The sequence below is a fragment of the Mixophyes fleayi genome, chromosome 2 (genome assembly GCF_038048845.1).
Source record: "Mixophyes fleayi isolate aMixFle1 chromosome 2, aMixFle1.hap1, whole genome shotgun sequence".
Classification (NCBI taxonomy): domain Eukaryota; kingdom Metazoa; phylum Chordata; class Amphibia; order Anura; family Limnodynastidae; genus Mixophyes; species Mixophyes fleayi.
The window spans coordinates 322,836,309-322,860,198 of record NC_134403.1 but is presented as its reverse complement, the minus strand read 5'-3'; the positions used below and the strand labels follow the sequence as shown (position 1 = coordinate 322,860,198).

Genomic DNA, 23,890 nt, shown 5'->3' with positions numbered 1-23,890 from the left:
CATTCATCTAGGACAAGAGGATTTGTACTGTGCACTCAGCCAGACATGTAGCAAGCATTTAGTGCTAGTTGTCCACTTGTACATAACAAGCAAGCTTCCACTCTTCGAAACTACCCCCATAAAATTAGTCTGCATGATCTTTTATAGGCTTGACTTCGAATAATAGTGGTGGAATAATTAAAAACGTCACTTTAAAGTCTAGATCACTTCTACTTTGGAACCACCCACTTGATTAATTTCAGTGTTTTGCTTTTCAAGTTTTTATTTTTTTTAAATATTTTTCAGTTTAGCCTGTCCTGTATAAAGTGAAACCAGAAGGTATACTAATGAAAATATAAGCCAGGGTGCAGTTTCCAGCTTCTTCAATGATATATAATAAAACATTTCTTTTGCATGGAAAAAATAGGCTCTTTGGCTCCCTGGTAAATATGGAAGGTCCTCCCCCCAAATCTTCTAGACCACTTGAATCACATTTAAATAATATGATCCTGCAGAATCTCACAAAGCAAAATGGTATTAGAGTAGTGGAAATTATATACATTTTCAGTTTGTGGAGGAGAGGTTGCAACTAGATTACAAACCTAAAAATATCAGGCAAGTGACATAATGGAAGAAAAGCAGCCAGCTACAAGATCTTCGAAGAACTAGAGGTATCATGAGGATACGTTATCTAGGTAATAAGGTGACTCCATGTACACTAGAGAATATAGAAATAGATGGAGTGTTGGGAGAAAAACAGTATTTTAAACCTCTTACTAAATTAAGACAGCCCGGTCATCCCAGTTTATGGGGGTTAGGATGGATTGAAAGATATAATTATAATGTAATCTTTGTAGTTTAGTTTTCGTGTATTGTTTTGTTTTAATCCTTTTTTTTCTATAGTGTGTAGTGTGTCTTCATACATACCCAAGACCCTCCTACTGCTTCAGTAGAGGAATCTGTGATGCAGAAAGCTTACCTTTATTTTTGGACAAGGTAGCAGCAGCCAGTGGTCGTATTCAGATGCAGATAGTACCGCTGAAAGAAAATCTGCACCAGACACTTTGGATGAGTTTTAAATGTTCACATTATCGAATATTAGCTGGAGAGAGGTAGAGGAAGGTTACTGTAGGTTTTATCATCTTTATACTGGCGACAACAAACTATAGACTTCATCTTGTGAGTTGTCACCCTCAGTCACACTAACATCACTGTCTTTCTTTCTGAGAAGTCCATCAGTGATATCTTCCATCTATCTAAGATTAAGCTTCTCTAAATTTGAACTACATTTCCCTACCTGACATCTCATTATTCAATAACCAATGCTACGCTATAGGCCTGTTGTCTAGGAATTACTTTTGACTTTGCTTTATTTATTTCTCTCCTTTACCTCTTACATCCAAACTATCTAAAAATCCTGTCATATACATGTGAAAAATGTCCTATAAAAAACACAACTTCCTGCCCACGCAATCTCCCACCTTGATTATTGCAGCTTTTTTTTAACTGTCCATTACAAAGCTGCCACCACTTCAATCCGATTTGGAAGTAGCTGTTAGACTAATATTCCTTACTCACCATTTTTCTATTGCTAAATCTCTTTGTCAGTCAATGCATTTGCTGACTATGGGCATCATATGCAGTTAGGCACAATTCCAGCTTTTACAAGGTGCAATTTTATGTCCTGTAAAAACCATGTTGAGCTGCAGACAAATTTGGAGTTGGGAGTAGACACACCCTATACTTCACCATCAGTGTTTATTTATGAGGTGCCACAGATTCCACAGCGCTGTACAGTCAGCATCTAAGTAAACAGAAGCATACAAGTTACTTCATACAGATGCATATAGGAAGAGCAAGAGAACAAACAATTGCATCAGTATGAGACATGAGTAAATAGCAGTTATCTCAATCAGAAGACACAGAGGAGAATGTAATGAAACCTTTCCATGAGGATAAGGAGGAGAGGATAAAGGGAGGAAGAGAGGGTCCTGCTCGTGAGAGCTAACTTACTAGAGGTCAGGAAACAAACAGACGATGGGGGTAGTGGAAAGCAAGTGGATGGGTCAGGTGGAGCGTGATGTGGAATTTAGGCTAATTTGAACAGGTGAGTTTTATGGTAGTGTTTGAAAGATTGGAGGTTGTGCAAGGGTCTGGTGAGACGGCGCAGGGAGTTCCAAAGGTGGGAAACAGAGCTGGAAAAATCATGCAGGTATGAATATGAGGTGGTCATAGGAGGGAGGAAAAGTGAAGTTGTCAGCAGAACAGAGTTGGTGAGTGTGGGAGTATTTCTTGACAAGGTCAGAGATATAGGCATGGGAGGTATTATAGGGCTGTCTAGGTGAGAGTAGGCAGTTTGGGTTGTGTTCTGGAGGGAATGAGGGGTCAGTGTAGGGGTTTGCACACAGGCACAGTAGTGGAGGAACGTCAGGAAATGACGAATTGACATGACACCACATTCAGGACTGACTGCAGGGTGATGATAAATGCATGAGTGGGGGTGTTGGTGACATTGAATGGGATGAAAGAGCGAATCTGCACTGTTTTGCAAAGGTGGAGGCACCAGAATTGCGCAAGCGCGTGGATGTGGAGAGAGAAGTTGAGAGTCAACAATGACCACTAGGCAGCATGCATGGGCAACAGGGGACAGATTGACATTATCAACTGAGAGAAACTGTAAGAGTAGGGCGGCTTAGTGGTTAGCACTTCTGCCTCAGTAGGGTGTTTGGCGCTTTTAAAGGACTTTATTACATTGGGACTGACCCATGTAATAAAAACAACCCCAGGCCGTAAAATGACTTCAGTCCTGCTAGCTCAGAGCTGGCAGAAGCCAGGTCTCTTCCTATACTTTTAATGGGTCAAAAATTCCTATGCGCAGTGCAATGTTTACAATTAAAAAAGGCAACGTGCCCTCTTCTCCAAATTTGCAAGGAGATAACTAATGTAGGTTCCCCTGACATAATGAACGCCAGTCCCAGGCTGGTCAGTGTGCTCATAGTGCCTCTATGGAGGAAGGGGGCGTACTCAAAAAATAGTGCCCACCCCCCATAGAGTCTACCAGCCCTAAACTGAAAATTGTTCGTTTTTACAGTGAAAAAGCATGCTGGACATTCATGAATATTGGTTCAGCCTATAACATGGTTGCTTTCACTGCCTGGAGTCAACAGACCCACTTTGAAAAGAATTATGCTTTCCTTTAGAGGTTGCAGAGATTTAACATTTCTCAACTCCTTTGATTTAAGTTAATCTCTTTAAATATTTTATGTAGATTTGCTTATAAATGCCCTTTTATTCCTGCACCCAGGATCTATTTTCGCAACTGAGAATATCACAGACGTTATTCATAACACTTGAAGAGAACAATCAATTCTGATACATCAGAAAAGAACTGTAAAACTCATAACTTAAATCAATGGGATTTTCTGTTTTGATTTCCAAGTTTCAATAGGCTTAGTACTTGCAGAACGAGGTCATCAGATGTTATCTTGAAATGCTACATTAGGAGTTCTGTGCAGATCTCCTGCTGTGACTTTAACTCTCAAAAGCCTTCACAGTCTTTCACTATGAATTAGGAAGCAAAGCATATGATTAAGCGTTAATCACATTATGATCTGTTCATGCCTGCAGCATAGTCTCAGTCAGTTAAAAAGTACCCAGCTGAATCATAGAATACAGGTTTATTCTTTATCATGATACCAATTGCCTAAGCTACCCAAATGAAACCGGCTTCACCGTACCAGCTGGACGTGACTAATGCCTCAGCCTTACAATATGTTAAATTGACGGCATTCTGGCTGCACTGAGGGAATTTTGTCAACTGTAAATCTGTCTTCCTTGAAATGTTATTCTCGGAGGGCATTCTGATAGAGAATGGAAAATAGCTATTACATCTCTTATTGATTGCCTATATTTTTAAGTGATTTCAACCGCCAACTCATTTGCATGCAAGATCCTGCGTACATTAACAGCATTGCTAGGAGGATCAGTTAAAATGATACAACAAGCTTTGTTTAATGCACTAGAAAACCGCTGGACCATTACCTGATTCCCTATAAAATAAATTGCTTCTCAAACATTCTGTATATCATTTGTCTACCTGTCAGTGTGCACAAGTTTGTGCGTTTATGGTATAGAGAAAGGTAGAAATTTTATAATGCTGCTATTTGGGTACATCACCAGTCAATCGTCAATATTTTTAATATTGTTTATTTGTATTATTCTTCAGGAATATTTTCTGTACTTTTCAAGTGAACTGTAAAGAGTTGGGGGCAGAGTTAGATTATATAACCAGGAATATGTATTTCCTGGGCCTGGTTCATTTAGGAACGTAAATGCTGATAGGCGTCGCATTTTGTGTAAAATTGCTCTTCATATACCTAGAACTGAACTATACGCCAATGAACAATGCAACATCTAATTAATCTTCAAGGCCCCGTTCCTCCCATGAAATCTTCAAGCACAAAGATTTCATGGGTGGAACGTGAAAAAGAATGGGCACATAGTCAATGTACAGTAAGGGTGTGCCAAGCTCGAACGCACGCAGCAACATCCAATTCAAGCTTTGGGCATCTTAAAGATACATGATTTCCTGTTGTTTCACTTGCGCCAGCTGCTGGTCAGGTGTAAGCGCTGAGTGATAGTTATGATCGTTGCGTAAGCTAGTTAGAACATGTGTTTGTGATCAGAAGCAACTGTAAAAATGCATATTATGTACTGTAGACATTAGTAACATCCTATTAAATGTATGTTTTTTTGGAGGGAGGGGGAAAATAAACCTTTTTTATGTTTTGTTATTAATGACCAGGGCCGGACTGGCCATCTGGCACTTCTGGCATTAGCCAGAAGGGCCGATGGCTATGTGGGCCGGTCCGTTACCCTGCGCAGCGATCATGTGAGTATTTGTATACTCACATGATCGCGGCGGCGCCGCAGCCCCCCGCCCTCACTCAAATTATTATTATTTTTTAAAGCCTTTTCTTTTTCTATTAGCAAAGGAGGGCCGAGGGCGGCTCCGGCGCCACGATCATGTGAGTATACAAATACTAACATGATCACGGCGCCGGCGTCCACCCTCCCCCCCTCCTTTGTTTGCACTGAATGTCGGGCGTGACGTCATCACGTCACGCCCGTCATTCATTGAGGAGCGGCGCCCGGAAGAAAGGAGAGAAGACAGAAAAGAGAAGAAATACAGAGGTAAGTAAAAGAGAGTAGAAGCGAAGAGAGGCACACAGGAATACAGGGAGAAAAGCCACAGGAAAATAAAGGGATAAAAGCCACAGGGGAATAAAGGGAGAAAAGCCACAGGGGAATACAGGGAGAAAAGCCACAGGGGAATAAAGGGAGAAAAGCCACAGGGGAATAAAGGGAGAAAAGCCACAGGGGAATAAAAGGAGAAAAGCCACAGGGGAATAAAAGGAGAAAAGCCACAGGGGAATAAAAGGAGAAAAGCCACAGGGGAATAAAAGGAGAAAAGCCACAGGGGAATAAAGGGAGAAAAGCCACAGGGGAATACAGGGAGAAAAGCCACAGGGGAATAAAGGGAGAAAAGCCACAGGGGAATTAAGGGAGAAAAGCCACAATGAAGAAAGGGGGGGGGAAAGGACTGGGTGATGAAGAAAGGGGGGAGATAAAAGGCACAGGAGGATGAAGAGGGGCAATAGCAGCATGGCAGAATGTGATGAAGGGGGTAAAAGTAGCATGGAGGGTGCAGTGCGATCATAAGGGGGCACAGTATGGTGGTGATGAAGGGCTGTTTGCAGGGAGGGAAATATGTTTATTTATTAAATGTGAATACTATTATTTTGATGGGGCTGTAGTGAGGCCTAATTTTAAAACGTGGGTGCTATATTGATTTAACAGCGGTGCTGCTTGGAGTTTTCTAAATTTCATGTACCCATTTTTTTTCCAAATAGGGCCCCCAATATTCCAGGATCCAGACAAGCAGCAACTGATCTAAAGACACCAGCAGCAACAAGTCAGGTAGGAGAGAGCAGGACAGTCTGCCAACTGTCCTGAATTTGGTGGGTGACTGTATCGCTTAGTCAGGATTTGGCCTGACTGCAAGGACAGTTGGGAGGTATGTCCTGCTTCACATTGTACTGCTTGTGAAGGCAGAACTGTGCACCTAACAGTAATGCTCACAGTATTGCATGTGTATTTGTTGAAAATGTGTCTAGTAACCATATTACATATAGGAGCCCCCCCTGTCTTAAGTGCCTAGGACCCCCCCCACCTTCCCCCCGAGCCTTAATCCAGCTCTGGTTAGCAGGAGGAATCTGATAGTTGCTCCCAGTCCCCGGACAGGACACAGCCTGCAGAGCAAGCCGAGGAGCTCTAACTCTCATGAGATTTATTAATCTTGTGAGACTAAGAGCTTCCCTGCTCACTCTACAGGAAGTTCCCATCCTGATGGATGTCAGAAGCGTAGATAAGTACAGTGGACTAGGGTGTTGTAATGTGTTTCTGGGGTGGGGGTGGCGTGATGTGGGTGGGGAGGGCCTGATAAATGTAATGTTTTATTATAATGTATATATCAATGCCCCATGTCGACCACGCCTCCAACATAATGTGGCCACGCCCTTTGCGCCGTCACCGCTGCGCAGCGTCACCAACAGAGGTGGGCATGTATTCTTCAAATGCCAGGGCTGATTTTTAGTCCCAGTCTGGCCCTGTTAATGACTATTATTAACAGATGACATTAATTTTTTTTCTGTGTGTTCTTTTGTGACTTTTATATTTCACATGTGTTTTGGACGTTTCCGAGTCTTGTTGTGTGTCAGAGCTGAGCGGATGTAGACCTCTATTCACCAAGTGATGTTTCTTCAGATGTACTCCTTGTTGAGTAAGGACATGCCTATGCCCAACTTACGTGCATTTTAAAAAAACGCAAGCAGGCCCTCTGTGTCTAGCCAGATAAATACATTATATTGTGCATTTCTTAAATGAGTACGAGTGCATTAAAAAACAGAGGGGATACTTAAAACAAAGCAGGTACACAACTCCATTAATGAATATTGCAATTTTTATTATTCTTGAAATCTGCAGTAACCATCTATTACCCGGTCACTAATTATCAACTTTTTCTGTTTAGACCAAATCAATTAAAGAAAATAGTTTGGTTAACATTTGCACCAATAGGCAATGTTACTAATTAGCTGTCAATGACTTGTACTTAAAGGTGGTTGGAAGATTCCGGGAACTATGTGAAAGTCCAGCATGAAGCATACATGGACAGAGAGTTTGAATACAGGCATAATATTACTTTCTGTTTAGCACTGTTTAGGGAATACAGATGACATATATAATGTTCTGAAATATGTTAGGAAAAGATTAGGAAATATTTATTCACATTTATATATAACCTGATTTTGTTGCTCTGTGGCCAGTTTAAAGGATAATCTTAGCCAAAACTAAAAGAAAAACACAGTTTTGAGTGGAATATCTTGGATCAAGTCGGCCAAAAAAAGGTTACTAGGGTATTATTCTCCGCTCACTCCCGCAAAAGTTTGCGGAAGTGAGCGATGAACAAGTGGATATACAGGAGTCATTAAGGGATCCCCCTGGATATCCTGAATGAAAGAAGACCTTGTCAGGCACAATATACACAGACCCCAAACAAGTGACTTTTTGGGGGGTTCTACTGGGATATTCCAGCTAACACTGAATGCAGCTTTTGTGTTGAATTATAATCTAACTCCAAAGCTTTCCAGATAAAACATACCATACCTGCATATATTTTTGAATGTTACAAGATGTCTTTTGATATTGGATCAATTTGTATTTAGCATTTTAATGTAGAGCATGTTCGGAATAAAACTGTTAGATTATTGAAAGGTCAATAATGCTGATGTCCTTTCCATTTTCACATCATTTGCTGATTGTGCTAATATATGGTTTCTGCATCTTCCTTTCTTAGAGCTAACACAGGAATTGGAATCAAAGCAAGTAGAGAATTTTCAGCAAGGTAAAGTAATCCTTTGGCTATTAAATTGAAAAATGATTTCTCTTTTATGATGAGTCTCATATTTAAATCAATATTACCTTATGTATGGTGGAATGACTAAAATCTGCAAAATTTTGGCTCTTTAATGTAATGTTAAATAAAACCGACATATAGCTCAGCATTACAAAAATCTTGGAACGGGCACATTCATTACATAAAGTTTTCCCTAATACCAAGTATTAGATTGCAGCAGTGTGTTCTACTGAAAAGGTGACCGTACTTGGGCAGATCAAGTGAACCGATCTATGTCTAATTTGGGGAAATAGGACAGATGTATGGTTTACAATTAGTGCAGTGAGTCAATGCCCGCACACACAGCCAGATGTTGGTAATCGTACACATACATTTTCCACCAGACCTGATCGACATCTGATAAATCTCGGTGAGAACTTGTTCTGGATCGGTTATCATGTTGGCCTCACTCAAATTGCAGAATCATAATATATATGGGCACACCAGCAGCATTCATAGAGCATATCAGTGTTAGGGTGCTAGGTGCAATGCGCAGGCAATAAGAGGGTGGAAATGCCAGGTACGGGAGCCAAAGTGCCAACTACAGAGTTTACAACTTTTCAGGTTGTTAGGATCTCTGTAATAGACACACTACACCCTGTTTCATCAAAAGTGAAACTGATCACTCTCACCTGAAGAATAAAATAAGACACAAGCCAGTTGGACATACAGGGCACAGCCGGGGCTTGACACGGGAATTTTGCTGAAATTACCAGATTGCTGATTCTTGAACATATATTATGAGAAAAACCTGATGGGGAAAAACAAATACACTTTCACCTTGTCCTAAGGTATTCTCTATATTTATGACCAAGTATAGGCAAGAAAGCAGAAGAAACATACTTACCATCCATAATGCTGCCGACTGTGGCCTTACAGTATGCACAACATCTGCAGTAATTATCGTTGAGAGTATTTGCTAAAATGTGTACCTATTATTCATGTATAAACATAGGAAATATATGAGGAGCAGGGGCTGGCTCGGCTGGGGGGCAGGAGAAACTACTGTTGAAATGGTTGTGGTAGGACTTTGATGTGACATATATAGTTTGCCACAGTGCACCTCTTCCACCTATCCACACACAGAAATACAAAGTAGCGGCTGTCAACTGATAGATTGTAGACAGATATGTAGGTAGATATGAACCATGATATGTTTTGGGAGGACCATCCAGGCACATCCGTTCCAACCAAGGCATTATGCACAGTGCACATCGGCTCCATTTCATAATGACCTCCATTGTTCATACAGATATTATTTACAGGAGTTTATGTATAGTAGCATCACTTGTGTCTATATCAGAGTATTCTAAGTAATTTTGAAGCATCTTCAGTTGCTAGCTGCAAAATACCATTTATATACTTAAATAGCATGCACCATAGAAAGCAAGGATATCTATTTTATCCAACAGGAAGTAACCCATGTGAGCCTAAAAGTGATATGTTATAAAAACAAAAATATAATCTTTGGACCCAGTTCAGAATCCATCTAATCAGGTGCAGCCTTTCATAATGCACTCTCCAAATGTATGTATAGGTCTCTATGCAAGATACGACATACCTCCCAATTGTCCCGGTTTCATCTTGTGATCGGCACATGTTGGGTGATATGTCCCTGATCACGATGCAGGTATCTCTATTGCACATGGCAGTTTAAAGGTGTTTTGCTGCGAGTTGGAGGCGGCCCAACTGCTAGACCCCTCCCCCCTCAACCCACCCGGGGTGTGGCTACGTCCATTGTGCCGTGTCCTTGGCCCTAATGTGACATAGTTATGCTTCCTGTCAGAGGGGTTGTGGCTGTGTCCCCATTTAGTATTTATTTGTTGGGAAGTATGCTATAGGTACTGAGCTTTGGTGTCTGTTTAGGGGAGAGCTTGGAGAAGAGGGAATCTAGCTAAAGGCAGATTCCCATTCTAGAATGTCTCTTCAGAATAAAGTGATAAAATGAGGGTCATCGTGTTGATTTCACTGGAGTCACAACATTCTGTGTAAACCAGTGAACATCTTATTGGATAGTGTATAGTTCACGTTACCACAGATACCACATCTCTTCAGTTTTGAGAACAATGAGGCCAAAGCAAATGTGATCCCTCCAGATCTTCCTAGGAAATCCATAGTTAAAAAACAAAATAAAATACTATTGTCTCCTCTAGGTGGCGCATCAGGCTATGGCCCGTCTGCTTGTTGCTTTGAAGGTATATAATGCTAAGAGATACGTAGTTTGATAATATACTGTATTTTGAATCCACCTGCAGAATAGATGGAGGATAATTAAGTGCTTGAGACATGGTATTTCAGGGGAATGCAAAGCAACTATTATGCTATTTATATCACAATTTAACCTCTGAGCGGCAATGTTCTATTGTGATGTATATATGGCCTTTATTTTATGCCCTCACAGCTATGTTAATTAAAGTTAAATATTCAGTGTAAATAAAGTATGGCAAAATAAGTTATATGGACTAAAAAAATAATGGGGAACTTGCTTTATAGTGGCGTGCTTTCTATATTAAATCATCTTTTAGTCCCCCGTGACAATGGTTACATACATACATATATATATATATATTCATAGATAGATAGATATACAGATATATATATATATATATATATATATATAGAGAGAGAGAGAGAGAGAGAGAGATACTGGAAAATTGTATTATATTGAGATTTGCACATGTTGAAAAAATATTTTCTATCGTGTACCAATAAGGTAATTTTTTAGAAACAGAATTTTTTTTAAACAATATTCATTAATTAAAAAAATATTTTTTTTTCCATTGCTAGTCTATTTAAAATTAATAGACCAATTGCCCCACTACCAGAAAATAAAATATTTTTCATGTGTGAGGGGGTTGAGTGTAGATATAATGTACCAACGGTGGCAAACTTGTGGCTCTCGAGCCGCATGTGGTTCTTTTAACCTCTACACGCGGCTTCCATTCTCAAGCCGCTGTTCCCAATCTGACATTTTCTGATTTATGGTCTGTTAGGCATGTATGGGGCATGTGGGGAGGTCTGAGGAGCATGTATGGGACATGTGGGAGGTCTGATAGGCATGTGCGGGGCATGTGGGGAGGTCTGAGGAGCATGTATGGGGCATGTGGGGAGGTCTGATGGGCATGTATGGGGCATGTGGGGAAGTCTGATGGGCATGTATGGGGCATGTGGGGAGGTCTGATGGGCATGTATGGGGCATGTGGGGAAGTCTGGTGGGCATGTATGGGGCATGTGGGGAGGTCTGAGGAACATGTATAGGGCATGTGGGGAGGTCTGATGGGCATGTATGGGACATGTGGGGAGGTCTGATGAGCATGTATGGGGCATGTGGGGAGGTCTGATGGGCATGTATGGGGCATGTGGGGAGGTCTGATGGGCATGTATGGGGCATGTGGGGAGGTCTGATGGGCATGTATGGGGCATGTGGGGAGGTCTGATGGGCATGTATGGGGCATGTGGGGAGGTCTGATGGGCATGTATGGGGCATGTGGGGAGGTCTGATGGGCATGTATGGGGCATGTGGGGAGGTCTGAGGAGCATGTATGGGGCATGTGGGGAGGTCTGAACAGCATGGCTTTTTGCGGTATCTATAGATATTTTTTGTCTCTTAGACGCTAACTGGTTGGCTACCCCTGTTATATCATACTGTATATCTAATGATTTATTTTTATATATAAAAGTTTTAATTTAATTTGTGTGTTCCTTTTTGTAATAGCAGCGCAACTGGAATCTCAATCCAGGCTCCCGTTTCCACACATGCACCAGTCCCCTGTGTATAGTAATAGGTCACTTATTGCTGTGGATGAGCATTGTTCAGCTGCCACTGCAAAAAGAAAAAACATAAATCGCAATGCTAGACGAATATAAGTCTATTATTATTTCTTATCTTTTTTTATAATGTTTTATATATGTACAATAATATAATCACAATTAAAACACATAAAATAAACAATATTCAACATTTGTTGCCAAATATCAGCTAAAATATAGCCAAATATTTGTGCAGTAGGGTAAACTATGTGCACCAGAGTATATCAGAAGCCAAACTTACACTGCAAAACAACTGCATCTTGCTGTTGCTATACATAGATATTTAGACATATAAACATATACAAATATTACCCCATTCACACGGCCTCAAAAACCCGGGTTATTGCTGGGGTAAGCCCCGACGACCCGGTTCGAGGTTGAGTATGAACGAGTCCAGGGCGAATTCACGGGTCGGATGACCCAGGAATTAGACCCGGGTCTTTTGGAGGGTTATTCCCGGGCCCGACCCAGGTAGCTTCCAGTCTGAACGGTGAGACTTGGATTTTTCAACCCGGGTCCTACTGAAATAGTTAAAAAGAAAAAAAACTGATTGAAAAATGTTCACTTTACCAGAAGACATGTAGTACTTTCTCCGCTCTGATGTCTGGCAGCTGTAAAATATGACATTAAGAAATGTGTATGGAAAGAAATTACATCACTTCTAATGGTCAGGTGAAAATTATGCTTTTAAAGCGGCAATAGGTGGACCCGCCACCTTGATTAACATTATACAGGCGGCGGATCTGCCTATTGCCGCTTAACTGGTATTGGACATTGTTCATTCATTTTTCATTCATTGTTTTTGCAGACCCGCATCTGCCCGGGTTCCATGTAAACCCGGTCGACCCGGCAATTTGCTGGGGTGGGAGGCTCTGTTCCCCAGCAATATCTCGGGTTTATATACCGGGATTTTGCCAGGGCGGCAATGTGAAAGTGGTATAAATTGTCTCTCTTTCATTACAGTTAGTGTATTTTAGCTCATGTATGTTTGTTTTTCCCAGACCCATCTACAGAACTTCATGTGACATGAGAAAACAAGTTCCTTAGAAGCTGAGTTTTATACCTCTAGCAAGACTGTGGGCTAACTGTACAACATGATTAATAAAAGCAGCTCTAATTAAGTCATGTTTTAGCAGGTTTACAAGGTGTCTGCTTATAGAATATAAACTGAGTAGTCATGACTCAAATGAAAGAGCATTATTAAGAGTCTGTTGTACTGGGTGGAGGTATCTGTCGGACTGCCCAAGCCACTCAACATCGCAATGGAGGAAAACAAACAATTTAAGTAGCATGATTTCAACACATATAAGCAATTAACTGTGAGTAGTGCTTTCATAACCAATTCATATAATTGCATTACATTAAATCTATCACATAGAAATAATTACACGGCACAGGAATTTAAGTCTTATTTTGAAAAAAATGATCCTCAGAAGCATTTCAGCAGTATAAGAATATTACATACACAGTCTAATTTACTAATAATACATTTGGATGTAAAATTTTCACTGAGCCACAGCAACCAATTAGACACTTGCCTTTATTGTTTAATTTGTCTGGCTAGGATTGGAGGAATTGCCTCAAAGGCTCAGACCTAGGGTGGCAGATGTGTAGAGGCGGCATGATGCTCAGTTTTTTACATAGTTGTGTTTATTTTCAAATTAAATGTTTGTAAATGAAACCAAAAATATTAGAGACCTTCATCAATTAAGGGAGCCCCATGCAACCCTTTTTCCTGGAGGTGCTTACCCCAGAACATCACAATACCTAGAAAATGTTATAAATGAGTAGGTCTGAGCCAGGGTGTTGGGTCATAGCTGACAGGACAACCCGCATCTCACCAAGCCTTGTCCCTACACCCTGCATTCAGCTCTAAGAAAGAGGATGGGGTTAGTTTCTCTGGAATGGTGGGGGGCTCAGACCAGAGATAATGACACATGCAGAATTGGATAACTCAGTGATGGGATGATGATCTGCTCAGCAGCATACACAGCTTCCCATTAAAATATGAGTTCACGCATCATCCAAGCAGACCTGTAAATCCAATCTGTACGTGTTCTGGATTGCACAGCCAACACTTATTTTAATCATTTGAATTTCAGTCTCCCAAATGCACCAATTTATGTTTGAAGTCTTGCATTGTACTAGGCTCACAAAACAGTACTAGTGAACGTTGCTTTAACGTTGCTTTAACGACAGAGTGGGCCTTAGAAATGTACACAGTATATAGACATATCTTTGTTTCTTGAGCACAAGGCCACAGCAGTATCACTCAATCCCATCCCCAGAAACAGGCATATGTATGTACTTTGTAGGTGTGCACATATGTATGTTCACAGAATAGACAGGAGCAAGAATATATAAAAAGACACACATTTTTGCACTGCACTTTCCCAATATCTTCTAAATGTGTCCAATTAATAAGCCCAAATATCTGCATAATTAAACCTTAATGGTGTAAAAAAAACAAAACTATATGTTAACCTGCTTATATGTTTCTAATATGTGTTTATGTTTTATTTAGATCAACTTGAGTTGGAAATGGAGGAAAAGTGCAGAATTCTGGAATCCAGGTACAGTGAAAAAGAACAGATGAATTTCGAGTTAAAGAAGGAGCTCTATCACCGAGAAAATAAAGTTGCAGCCTTGAGGTCTAAGCTGAGGGACAAGGAGAGAAGGTTCCTGGATGAACTGAAAAGAAGAAGTCACCGAGTGACTATAATGAATACAGAGCTGCAGAAACAGACTGAGGCTGCGGCTTATTTATCTTTCCAGTTGCACGCCATCAAACAGAAGCAGCAAAGCCCTCAAAACAGCTTTCAGGTGACCTCCCGGCCTCTTGACTTCACAATAGTTAAGCAATCTCACCATGAAGGTAAGGTTAGAAGGAAAGTCCATAAGAACCACAGTGTTTGGAGGCCTGACTGTTCCATAGTCAAAGATATGTCCAGAGACTATTTTCCGGGGGAGCAAATGACCAGCTATGATGAACTTGAAGCTATGCCAGACCCGGCACTATTTTTATATCCTAAGAGGTACGTCCACCTTCACAAGCAGAGACCAGAAGCAAAATCACACAGCCTTGATAAAGGTGGGCCAGATCATGCCGGTGGTGCCGTGGCACTTGGTGCTCAGTGGTCTGAGAATCTTTCATCGGATAATGAGGACGTACCACCTTCTATTCCTGTTGTGAAAGCAAAACTCCCAAAAAGTGAAAGAGGGAAAAGACGAGCTGTGGCCCGGCAAGACTCACGGGATTCAGAATAAACCAAAACATACGTTATGAAGTTCTATTGGAAGGAAATATAGTGAGAGTCTGAAAACCACATACCGGTTGAAGAAAAAAATTAGGTGGCATGTTAGTAGCTTAAATGTCTATCACACAATGGATATAATAGACTGCTCTCTTTTATTAGTGTCTTCCTATGTTTTGATAGATGGATTGGAAAAGTATTGTAGCTGCTTCGGTTTTATGGACAAAATATCTTCTCCGGATGTCCATCCCTCAGATCTTATTGTGCAATACCCTACTTTCTGTTATAAGTATAAGTTTTTTCCATAGAGCTCAATTCTGAAGAGGTTGGTGCATTGTGTTGCATAAAACACCAATAGCAAAATCCGTTCACAGCTGAATAATCATCAATCTCACTGCTTATCTCCCTTTTTAAACTCCTACAAGCAGAGTAAAGACTGTGTGTATTATTCTCGGCAGCTCATACTGCATTGCCCAATATGGTATTTGCATATTATATTCTTAGGATAAATTTAGATCTCTTTGCTGCTTAGCCTTGTAACTGTCATAACAGAAACATTTTAGAAAAATGCGTTTCATTGACCCCAAGGTCATAATAATCAGGATACACTTAACGTGGAACTCATGTGTTCTGAATGTTTGGGTTTTTTTTTCCAGTTAACAGATCTCAAATGAAGATTTATACTTATTAGTGGAAATATTGTTTAAAAAAAAAAAAGTTATCTTGCGCTCAAGGAATTCAGTAATCAGGTGAATGAACTGTGTACTTTAGTAGGGTTTTTCTACAACAAGGAAAAATGTTTTATTTATTTTTACATCAGTTGTTTATTAAAAATGACACTCTGGTTTGCACAATTGAACAAAGAATGAGCTGGTTTCTCAATATTTGATTTTCATCTATTTTAATTTTGTGTTGGTACATACCAAAGTAATATTTAAGTCACAATAAGCTGAAGTAATATTGCCTATAGTGCTTTACGCTGTATAGTCAGTATTATGCTTAGAAACTGTTTTGGCAATTATATGATGATATCCTTAGCAGCTGAACAGGAAGGCACTTTGCTTATTTCTAAGTGTGCTGTGGTTATGGCTTTAGCTAATCTTTATAAAATGATGACATTACTTGCTCCCTCCTTGCAATTAGTTATCATTTGAATGGTGTCCCATCCTCAGTTTTATTTTGCTCATGCAAATCTTAAAATGAGATAAGATGTCTGATGTGTATAGATAAGCCAAAGAGCCCCAGTTACCAAAATTTGAAAAAACATTTTTATTCATTGATTTATCCCTAGGCAATGAGAAAACATCATCATCATTTTTTATTTATAAAGCACCACAGATTCCGCAGTGCCGTACAGGAAGGGTACATCTATACACATATAGTCATAATACATAAATACATTAATAGAACATAAACTAGATAATACCTAGGCACAAATGAGCATAAAACTAATACAACAATACACGGAAATAACATAGCAAATAGCATAATACAGCATGCCATATAGTGCACAATGTAAAAGGGACAAACAGACAAGAGACAAAGGGTAGAGAAGACCCTGTTTGTGGGAGCTCACATTCTAGAGACGCTGAGCCGTTACATTCAGAACTGCTTTGTGAATATATGAGTTTAATTCTGTTATTCCTAGTGAAAGCTCTGCTATGTGCATAGATGTCTAAAGCAAGATGTTCTTTCTGGGTGAGCATAATAATACATACATTCTTTTTTTTAGGCACTCCCCCAATTAACTTAATAAGAGTCCAAATCACCAGATTTCTCCCCCTCCCCGCCATGTTGCTAGGCCATGCCCAGTTGAAACTTTGACGTTATGGGGATAATTACTGACGTGGCTCATTGAGACTTTTTTCTTATATAGTGATGTATCCCATGCCAATTTGTTTGAGACTGTCTTGTGGAGAGTTACTCTGGCCCACAAGTACCAGTGTTGTGAGAACGCACCCAGGGATCTCCCTCCACTTAAGGCGCCTGTAGCGGCATTTACAGGGCTGCCCCAAAGCCTCTCCCCTGCACACACAAACTACAAAACGTTCTCCTGGCCCTCATGTCACTCATTGATTGCAGGGTGTTTGTAGTGCGACACCAATCATCTGCACTCACTTTTACAGTCATTACATTAGCAGCATAATGGTTGGCAGTGTAAGTAGGGGTACTAGGGAGGAAGAGGTACTGCCACCATTAATCACATTACTAATCACAATGCTGCTATTACACTAGTGCAATGGCTGAAGGAGAGAGGTCGGTCACTGGGGTCACACTGTGCTCGCTCCTGCAATGATTGAGCGCAGTTCCTGATGGATAAAAGAAGTAGAGCAGTATACAGGCCAGAAGGCATGGTGAGAACCATGTCACCCCTACATTTGTGCTGTCTGAGGTGTGATTCTCAATTAGTCTTACGGGAGAAACAGACCAGATCGCACCTCTTGTCTTTCACCATTCCTAAGATGCTGAGGTCTGAATTGTCCAGTTCTTATTACATGTAGATTTCTGCAGCAAAGTGAATCAGTCTTACTAGTTTTTTTTTACCTGTACAGACAGATGATATCTCACCTGTGATATTTAATATACTGTAACTATCCTGTCGGGGGAACCTACACAGCAAGAGTCTACATACTTCCTCTTTAATATAAAAACAGTTGTCATAGTGTTACCTTTGTGGTTAATAGTTTAGTTATAGGGACACTACAATTAGTATTTCACAGTATAAAGTTTTGCTCTGTGGGCTGAACCAGTTTTTGGTATTACTAAGGTTTAGAATGATCACATCTCCTCGTAGCTACTAATAATTACATGTTAGTACTGTGCATATATATATATATATATATATATATATATATATATATATATATGTATGAGGCTAATGTTTTATTTTTTTAACAGTATTGCAATGATTGTACAGGTAGAAAGTTTTTTAGTATGTTTAATTTCTTTCACAAAGGTAAATTGTTTGCGTTGTGCTATCAAGCTGTAATGCTTGTAGGAAAAACAGTTAGTACTTTGCAGCCAATCAGTTCTGCACTTTTGGAAATTGGATGAATAAAAGCATCATTTCCATTGGTTGCTGTTTTAAATTTTCTTTTAGAATTGGTTGGCCAGTTGTCTTTGGAAGTTTACACAGTGCAGTAGTACATCACTGTCTTTTCTCCATATTTATGGTTTAGTGAATAGAACATGTACCCAGTGGCTGCAAAACCGATTTTATTTTAAAATCGCATTGCAATAAGTTTATTAAGCTTTAAAACATGATTACAAATTTGAACCTTGTAGAATTTCTACCGTAGGCTTTTGACAATTATAGGCATTGTTGCTACTAAAAAAAAATCAGATATTTACAGAATTAACGTGTTTAATGCAAAAATGCCTATTGTAGAACTAATGTATCTAGCAGTGAGTTTATATATTTAAGGGCTCTTTCAGATATATGAGCTGGAAAAATGGGTAGGAAATTTTAATCACAGTGTTAACACTTTAGAGCATAATTGTGGTAACTGCAACTTTACTATTTACTATTATTTTCCTGTTTTGTGTTTATTTAACACATGAAAAGTATAACAACTTGGATATGTGTGAACAAGACCTAATGGTTTTTGTTTGTTTGTTATTAAAGGAAAAATATCTTTTTTTTTAATCCATAATAGAAATACCTATGTGGGCTAGTCCAAAGACTTTTAATTACTATGATACAACTGTTCAGCTTACTGCTTACTCTTCATGTCTTTGAACATATTTTTAATTAAGACATCTGATACTTTCTAATAAGGCAGTGTCCTGGCCTAGTTTAAATGCAAAGTATAATGTGCATCAAAGAAGATCAGTAATCACTAAACCCTCTCCCCTTTATTTGTCTACATACCTACCTACTAATGTTTCCTTAACTAATCTCTTAAAAATGCATCATCAAAATATTTTTTCTTTGTTGTTTAATTAAATCCCCCACCCCATTATTATTATCCACACAAATAATGGTCATTTGTTTTTGGGGTTGTTTTGTTTGTTTTTTGGGGGGGAGGGGGGTTACTCTTACCTACATCACAATTCAGCAGTGATTAAGCTAAGTATAGACACTATATGCCTCTCAGCTACTTGATCCCAGGCTGCATGCTTATCAGCTTTGAGGGGTATGTATTGCTAGGTTCCACTATAATGTTCTATCAGATATGGCACATTGCAGTGTATCACAGTGGCAGTATAACTGCCACTGTGATACTGCCACTGTGGCAGTATAACTGCTTGAAAATGATGGTCTACAGACATGTCAAATCCATTACCATGCAGGCTGGAGCAGGGAGCCAAGCAGTTTACAGTGTTTGTACACTGATTAGTGTTTACTCACTGTTTAGATAAGTGTAATTTAAAAAAAAAAATATGGGTTGTCAAAAAGAGTGAGGGAAAGTGAAAATCATTATTTAATGGGACAAAACCTTTAAGCAAAATTGGAGACTTGTATTTATTTTATTAGAAATGTGCTTAGTTTTGGTGATTGTGTAGCGATTTGTTTTGATTCTTCTCCTGTATACTTGTGGAAATCAACTAATGCAGACTTGGCCAGTTCGTTTAATTTCACAATACTTGGTCCTGTCCCAAGCGATCTCTAAGTATGATGGGATTTGATGAGGCAAGGTGGAAAATGAGGTCACCTATGTCCCCAGCAGTAATATTGGTGTCACAACTGGACGTGATATAGTGTGTGTGTGTGTGTGTGTGTGTGTGTGTGTGTGTGTGTGTGTGTGTGTGTGTGTGACCTGCTTTCTATTGCAATATTGTTGTTTGGCAAACCTATGCACTTTTTCTATGTCACGTAGAATGTGACCATTGAGTACCATGTAAGCAATACAAAGTCTGATTACCGTTATATAGTGCTCAGCCCATAGTTAACCCGTTTGATGTCCACTATGCAATACAGAGCCCCATTTCACCATTGTTATATTCACTCCCAACAGCAGTCCTGTCTCACTCACTACTACCACTAAGTTCATCAAACAAGCAGCAATGTCATTGACTGCTTTTCCTTCAGAATATCCAATTGAAATGTACTGAAGTTAAGTGAACGCTGATTGGCTGATAATCCATAGAGGAAAGAAAACAAATCAGCTAAGGACAGCATTGTCTTTCTCCTGATCTCCAAAATGCAGCACAGCTGCAGGGGGATATAAATATCTTGGAAAAGGGGCAAGAGGTATGGTTTCACATGTGGTGTATTGGAGAGTTGACACCTCTGTCTACCTTTTATATTATTACACATTATAATGTGCATTTTTTTTTATAGAATAAATCATATCTAAAAGTCTATGGAAGTGCATGTGCATATCTGTGCAAGCATGAGCAACTGCATCTTTTTATAACATATCTTAGTCCCTAGTAGGTGATTTCAGATGATGGGATTTAATAGGATGTGACAAGACAGACAAACCAAGAACAAGCATCGTAAAATGTAATCACATAAATGTACTCTGTTCTATCTTACATATAGCAATTTAGAATCTGGATTTAACAGTGTTATATTAAATAAGTTTTCCACCTTTTAGACAACTTTATTACTCCATTGTAATACAAAGAAATAGCTCTGCTAGTATAATATGAAACATCCGTAAAAGCATACATTGAAGCCAGATGGAATGTGAAGGTCAATACATTAAAGTCATCTGAAGGAAGAAAGTACATTACGTAACATCCAAGGCTACGTCCAGATTTACTTATTTGTAGCGTTGCATTACTCATTTGATACTACACTATTACAATGCTCCAAAAACCGTCTCTGCTCACTTGAATGGAACTAAGAAAAGAGGCTTATAAATGCCAATGACGTGTAATGTGAGCACTGCCTTGTTTTTCACACGCTTGGATGGGGTGAGGGAATAAAACACCTATGGCGATGGGCCTCTAGATAAACCACTGTACTAGTGTTTTGTAGATCACCTGGGAATGCACATACAATGATATGAAGGAGACAGCCACAGCAACAGCCTATTCTGCAAATACATAGACCTCTCCCAGGACTGTTGTAAGGAACTGCTGGGATTATGCAGGTTGGGACTAGAATCTTTGAACATGTTGGTGAACATGTTTTAATTTCCTTTAGTGGGCCAAAAAACCAACTGTAGCCGCTTGTTTCTGGTGACTGTTCTTTAACTTTAGCTATTTCTGTACAACTTTATAAAGCAATAAAACACTGTAAGATAGAAAGGTAAAAGCCATTTAATTGTATATAACCCTATAACCCAGTAATTTACAATTTTTTAAATGCCCCTAATGTTTATCATTATTGACTCGGATTAGTAAATTCACTGGCAGTCATTTCTTATATCCAAGCAAGTCATATCATTAGCTGTATGAAAATGTATGTTTGTCTACATGATGGCCTTCAGATTGTATGTCCTACTAACAAATGGTAATAGTTGTACTCTATGAGAGTATGACAGTATATAAAAAAAAAAGAAACTCGTCATAAAGAAAAGATAATTAGTTTCGGTGTGCATTTGGTAGTGCTGTGTGTGGATTCTGCGTACAGAACTGGTTTTAGAGAGGCCACCAAAGTCATAGGATAAGAGGCAATAAGGTGTAGCTTTATGGTGTAATTGCAACCTGCATTGGTGTGTATTTCCAGCCTATGGAAGATGGAAACATACCAGATTCCTGTATCAGAATGGATGATAGGGGAAGTTTAAAGTTATTTCTCCCTCCCCAAACAGCAAAACAGTAGTGGTATCATCCCTGACACTTTAATTGTTCCCAAAGTGTAGCCATTTAAATTGTCCAAGCATTGCTGCTGGTAGGAAGCTCTTACAGTCATCATCCACCTGGTGGCCAACTGTTAGGAGGAATAATCTCAGAAACGGTGGGACCACCATAGGGTTGTTTCCTCTTGGAGAAGGGAGAATAAAAGACTGCTTTTGATATGGCGACATCTTGACCTTTGCTTGAAGATGCTTAAAATGAAATATATATATATTATAACACATCAGTGTTAAAGTTAACATTAAAACTTCACAAATAACCCTTCCAATTGTAGGTCCACAAATCTCCCATATCTAGTGCCTGTAACATTAACTTCTATTTGCCTGACAACTGGATTTTAATTACATACATATCCCCTTCCTCATTAGCGGACAATGGGGAGGATGTATAATAATTTATAATTTATATGAATTTAACACCTTCCTTAGTGGACAGTGGCTGCTGCTCCTCTGCGTCAGGGATAGGCTGGGGACGTGGTATTGAGCTGATGCAACAGAGATGTGCCACACTCTCAGAGGGTTGAGATAGCAAGGCATAGCAATGAACTGGTGCGGCACGCAGCATTGAAGTAGTGTTTATATAGGAGGGGCTGCACCCTTCCCAGTGCTTTGGGAAGCGCTGTACGTGTTTTGGTGCCGTGACCCACCATGACGTGACCACACCACTTCACCTTCTTATGTGTGTGTAAGCATCTATTTTAATTACATGACTAATTTTGAAAATATTCAGTGGTGGAATGCATACTTTCACCCACTTTTACCCCTCCGTGCCTTTCATATCAGTCCTTTGCAGTCTTTGTTATTTTGCCATCTTTGTCATGAATAGTGCAATTGCCCTTATATTGTACACATGGGAGAGCAATAAAGAGGTTTATGGGGCCTATGTTACTTGTGCACTGTTCTGATTGTAATGTTGTATTTTTATTGGTTGTATCATCTGAGTTTTAATAAAACAGCCTGTCACCTTCTATTCACAACAAAAGTCTATGGAACAGGCATTTTGCAAATCCTAAGAGCTTGTTCACATGAGCATGTTGCAACTATTCAACCTCTAATGCGCTACATGAGATCATAAACTGGAAGAGGAAACAGGGAATTAGCTATCAGTGATATTGAACAAAAATGGATGTCCTTGTTCACATGGCACAAATGAGAGTAGGTTACATAGTGCAGATATGAATAAGTCCTAAAATGTATAAAACATCATATAATCAGACTTGTATACTACACATTTGCTTTTGTAATACTGAAACAATTTGATCTAGGACAAAAATTCTGTTTGGCTGTGAATGTTTAGCACAACAAAAAACTGTTTTCTTTTTAATATTTGATGTATGAAGATAGGTCATTTACGTGTTATGTATGTTTGGATTTTTTTATTGTGTTGCAATAAAACGTACCTAGGGCCAGATTTACTATGATGCCTATGACCCTATGGGACACAAGAGTTATAGAAGAAATAGAGCAGCTCCACTATGCTGATGTGGCTATAGTTGATGTGTCTCTGTTTTCACTAATCTATAGGCCTGCGCCTAGGTTGCCTAGTGGTAAATACGACCCTGAATGTACCACTGCTGTAAGTGTAATGAGGATCATGTTTTGAGTGCCTTAGAGCTTGTTCAAATTGCCAGTGTTGTGTACAGCTGGCAAACAGGTCTTACCTTATGTATAAATTAAGAATCAGCGAATGGCCGATAATGTCTATCATTAAGGGTATGTGCTGCTAGCAAGTATTATGTATTGCAGAGGTTCTCCATTCACACAACTTAGCCTCCTGTTCCTCATCCTGTGATAAAATAGAATTTACATGAATTATTGTGAAGGGAATCCAGTCATTAATGTATCTGACCATGCACATTTCAATAAATATATATATATATATATTGTTAGTAGATAAATGTTTTCTTTTTTAGAAAATAATGTGTTTTGCTATTTTTCAGCTGAATAAAACATGCGCCTTGGCATCTTTGACAAAAATTCTATTCTTTGTGTCTTTCTTGTTCTTGTTCTTGGTTGGTTCAAAGTTATTTTAAACATTTTCATATGTGCTAAAACTCTGTTACCAACACACAATGTAACAT

General features: G+C 39.3%; 1 protein-coding gene across 1 annotated transcript in view; it reads left to right on the top strand.

Annotated features, from left to right (window-relative positions):
- CCDC92B (coiled-coil domain containing 92B) overlaps positions 1-17,902 on the top strand; it is a 40,605-nt gene extending 22,703 nt beyond the window's left edge. The window contains exons 3-4 of the mRNA XM_075196765.1: positions 7,895-7,942; positions 14,328-17,902. Of these exons, the coding sequence (XP_075052866.1) occupies positions 7,895-7,942; positions 14,328-15,070 (791 nt within the window). The 3' untranslated portion in view covers positions 15,071-17,902. The remainder of the gene's footprint in view (positions 1-7,894; positions 7,943-14,327) is intronic.
- Positions 17,903-23,890: the final 5,988 nt, after the last annotated feature.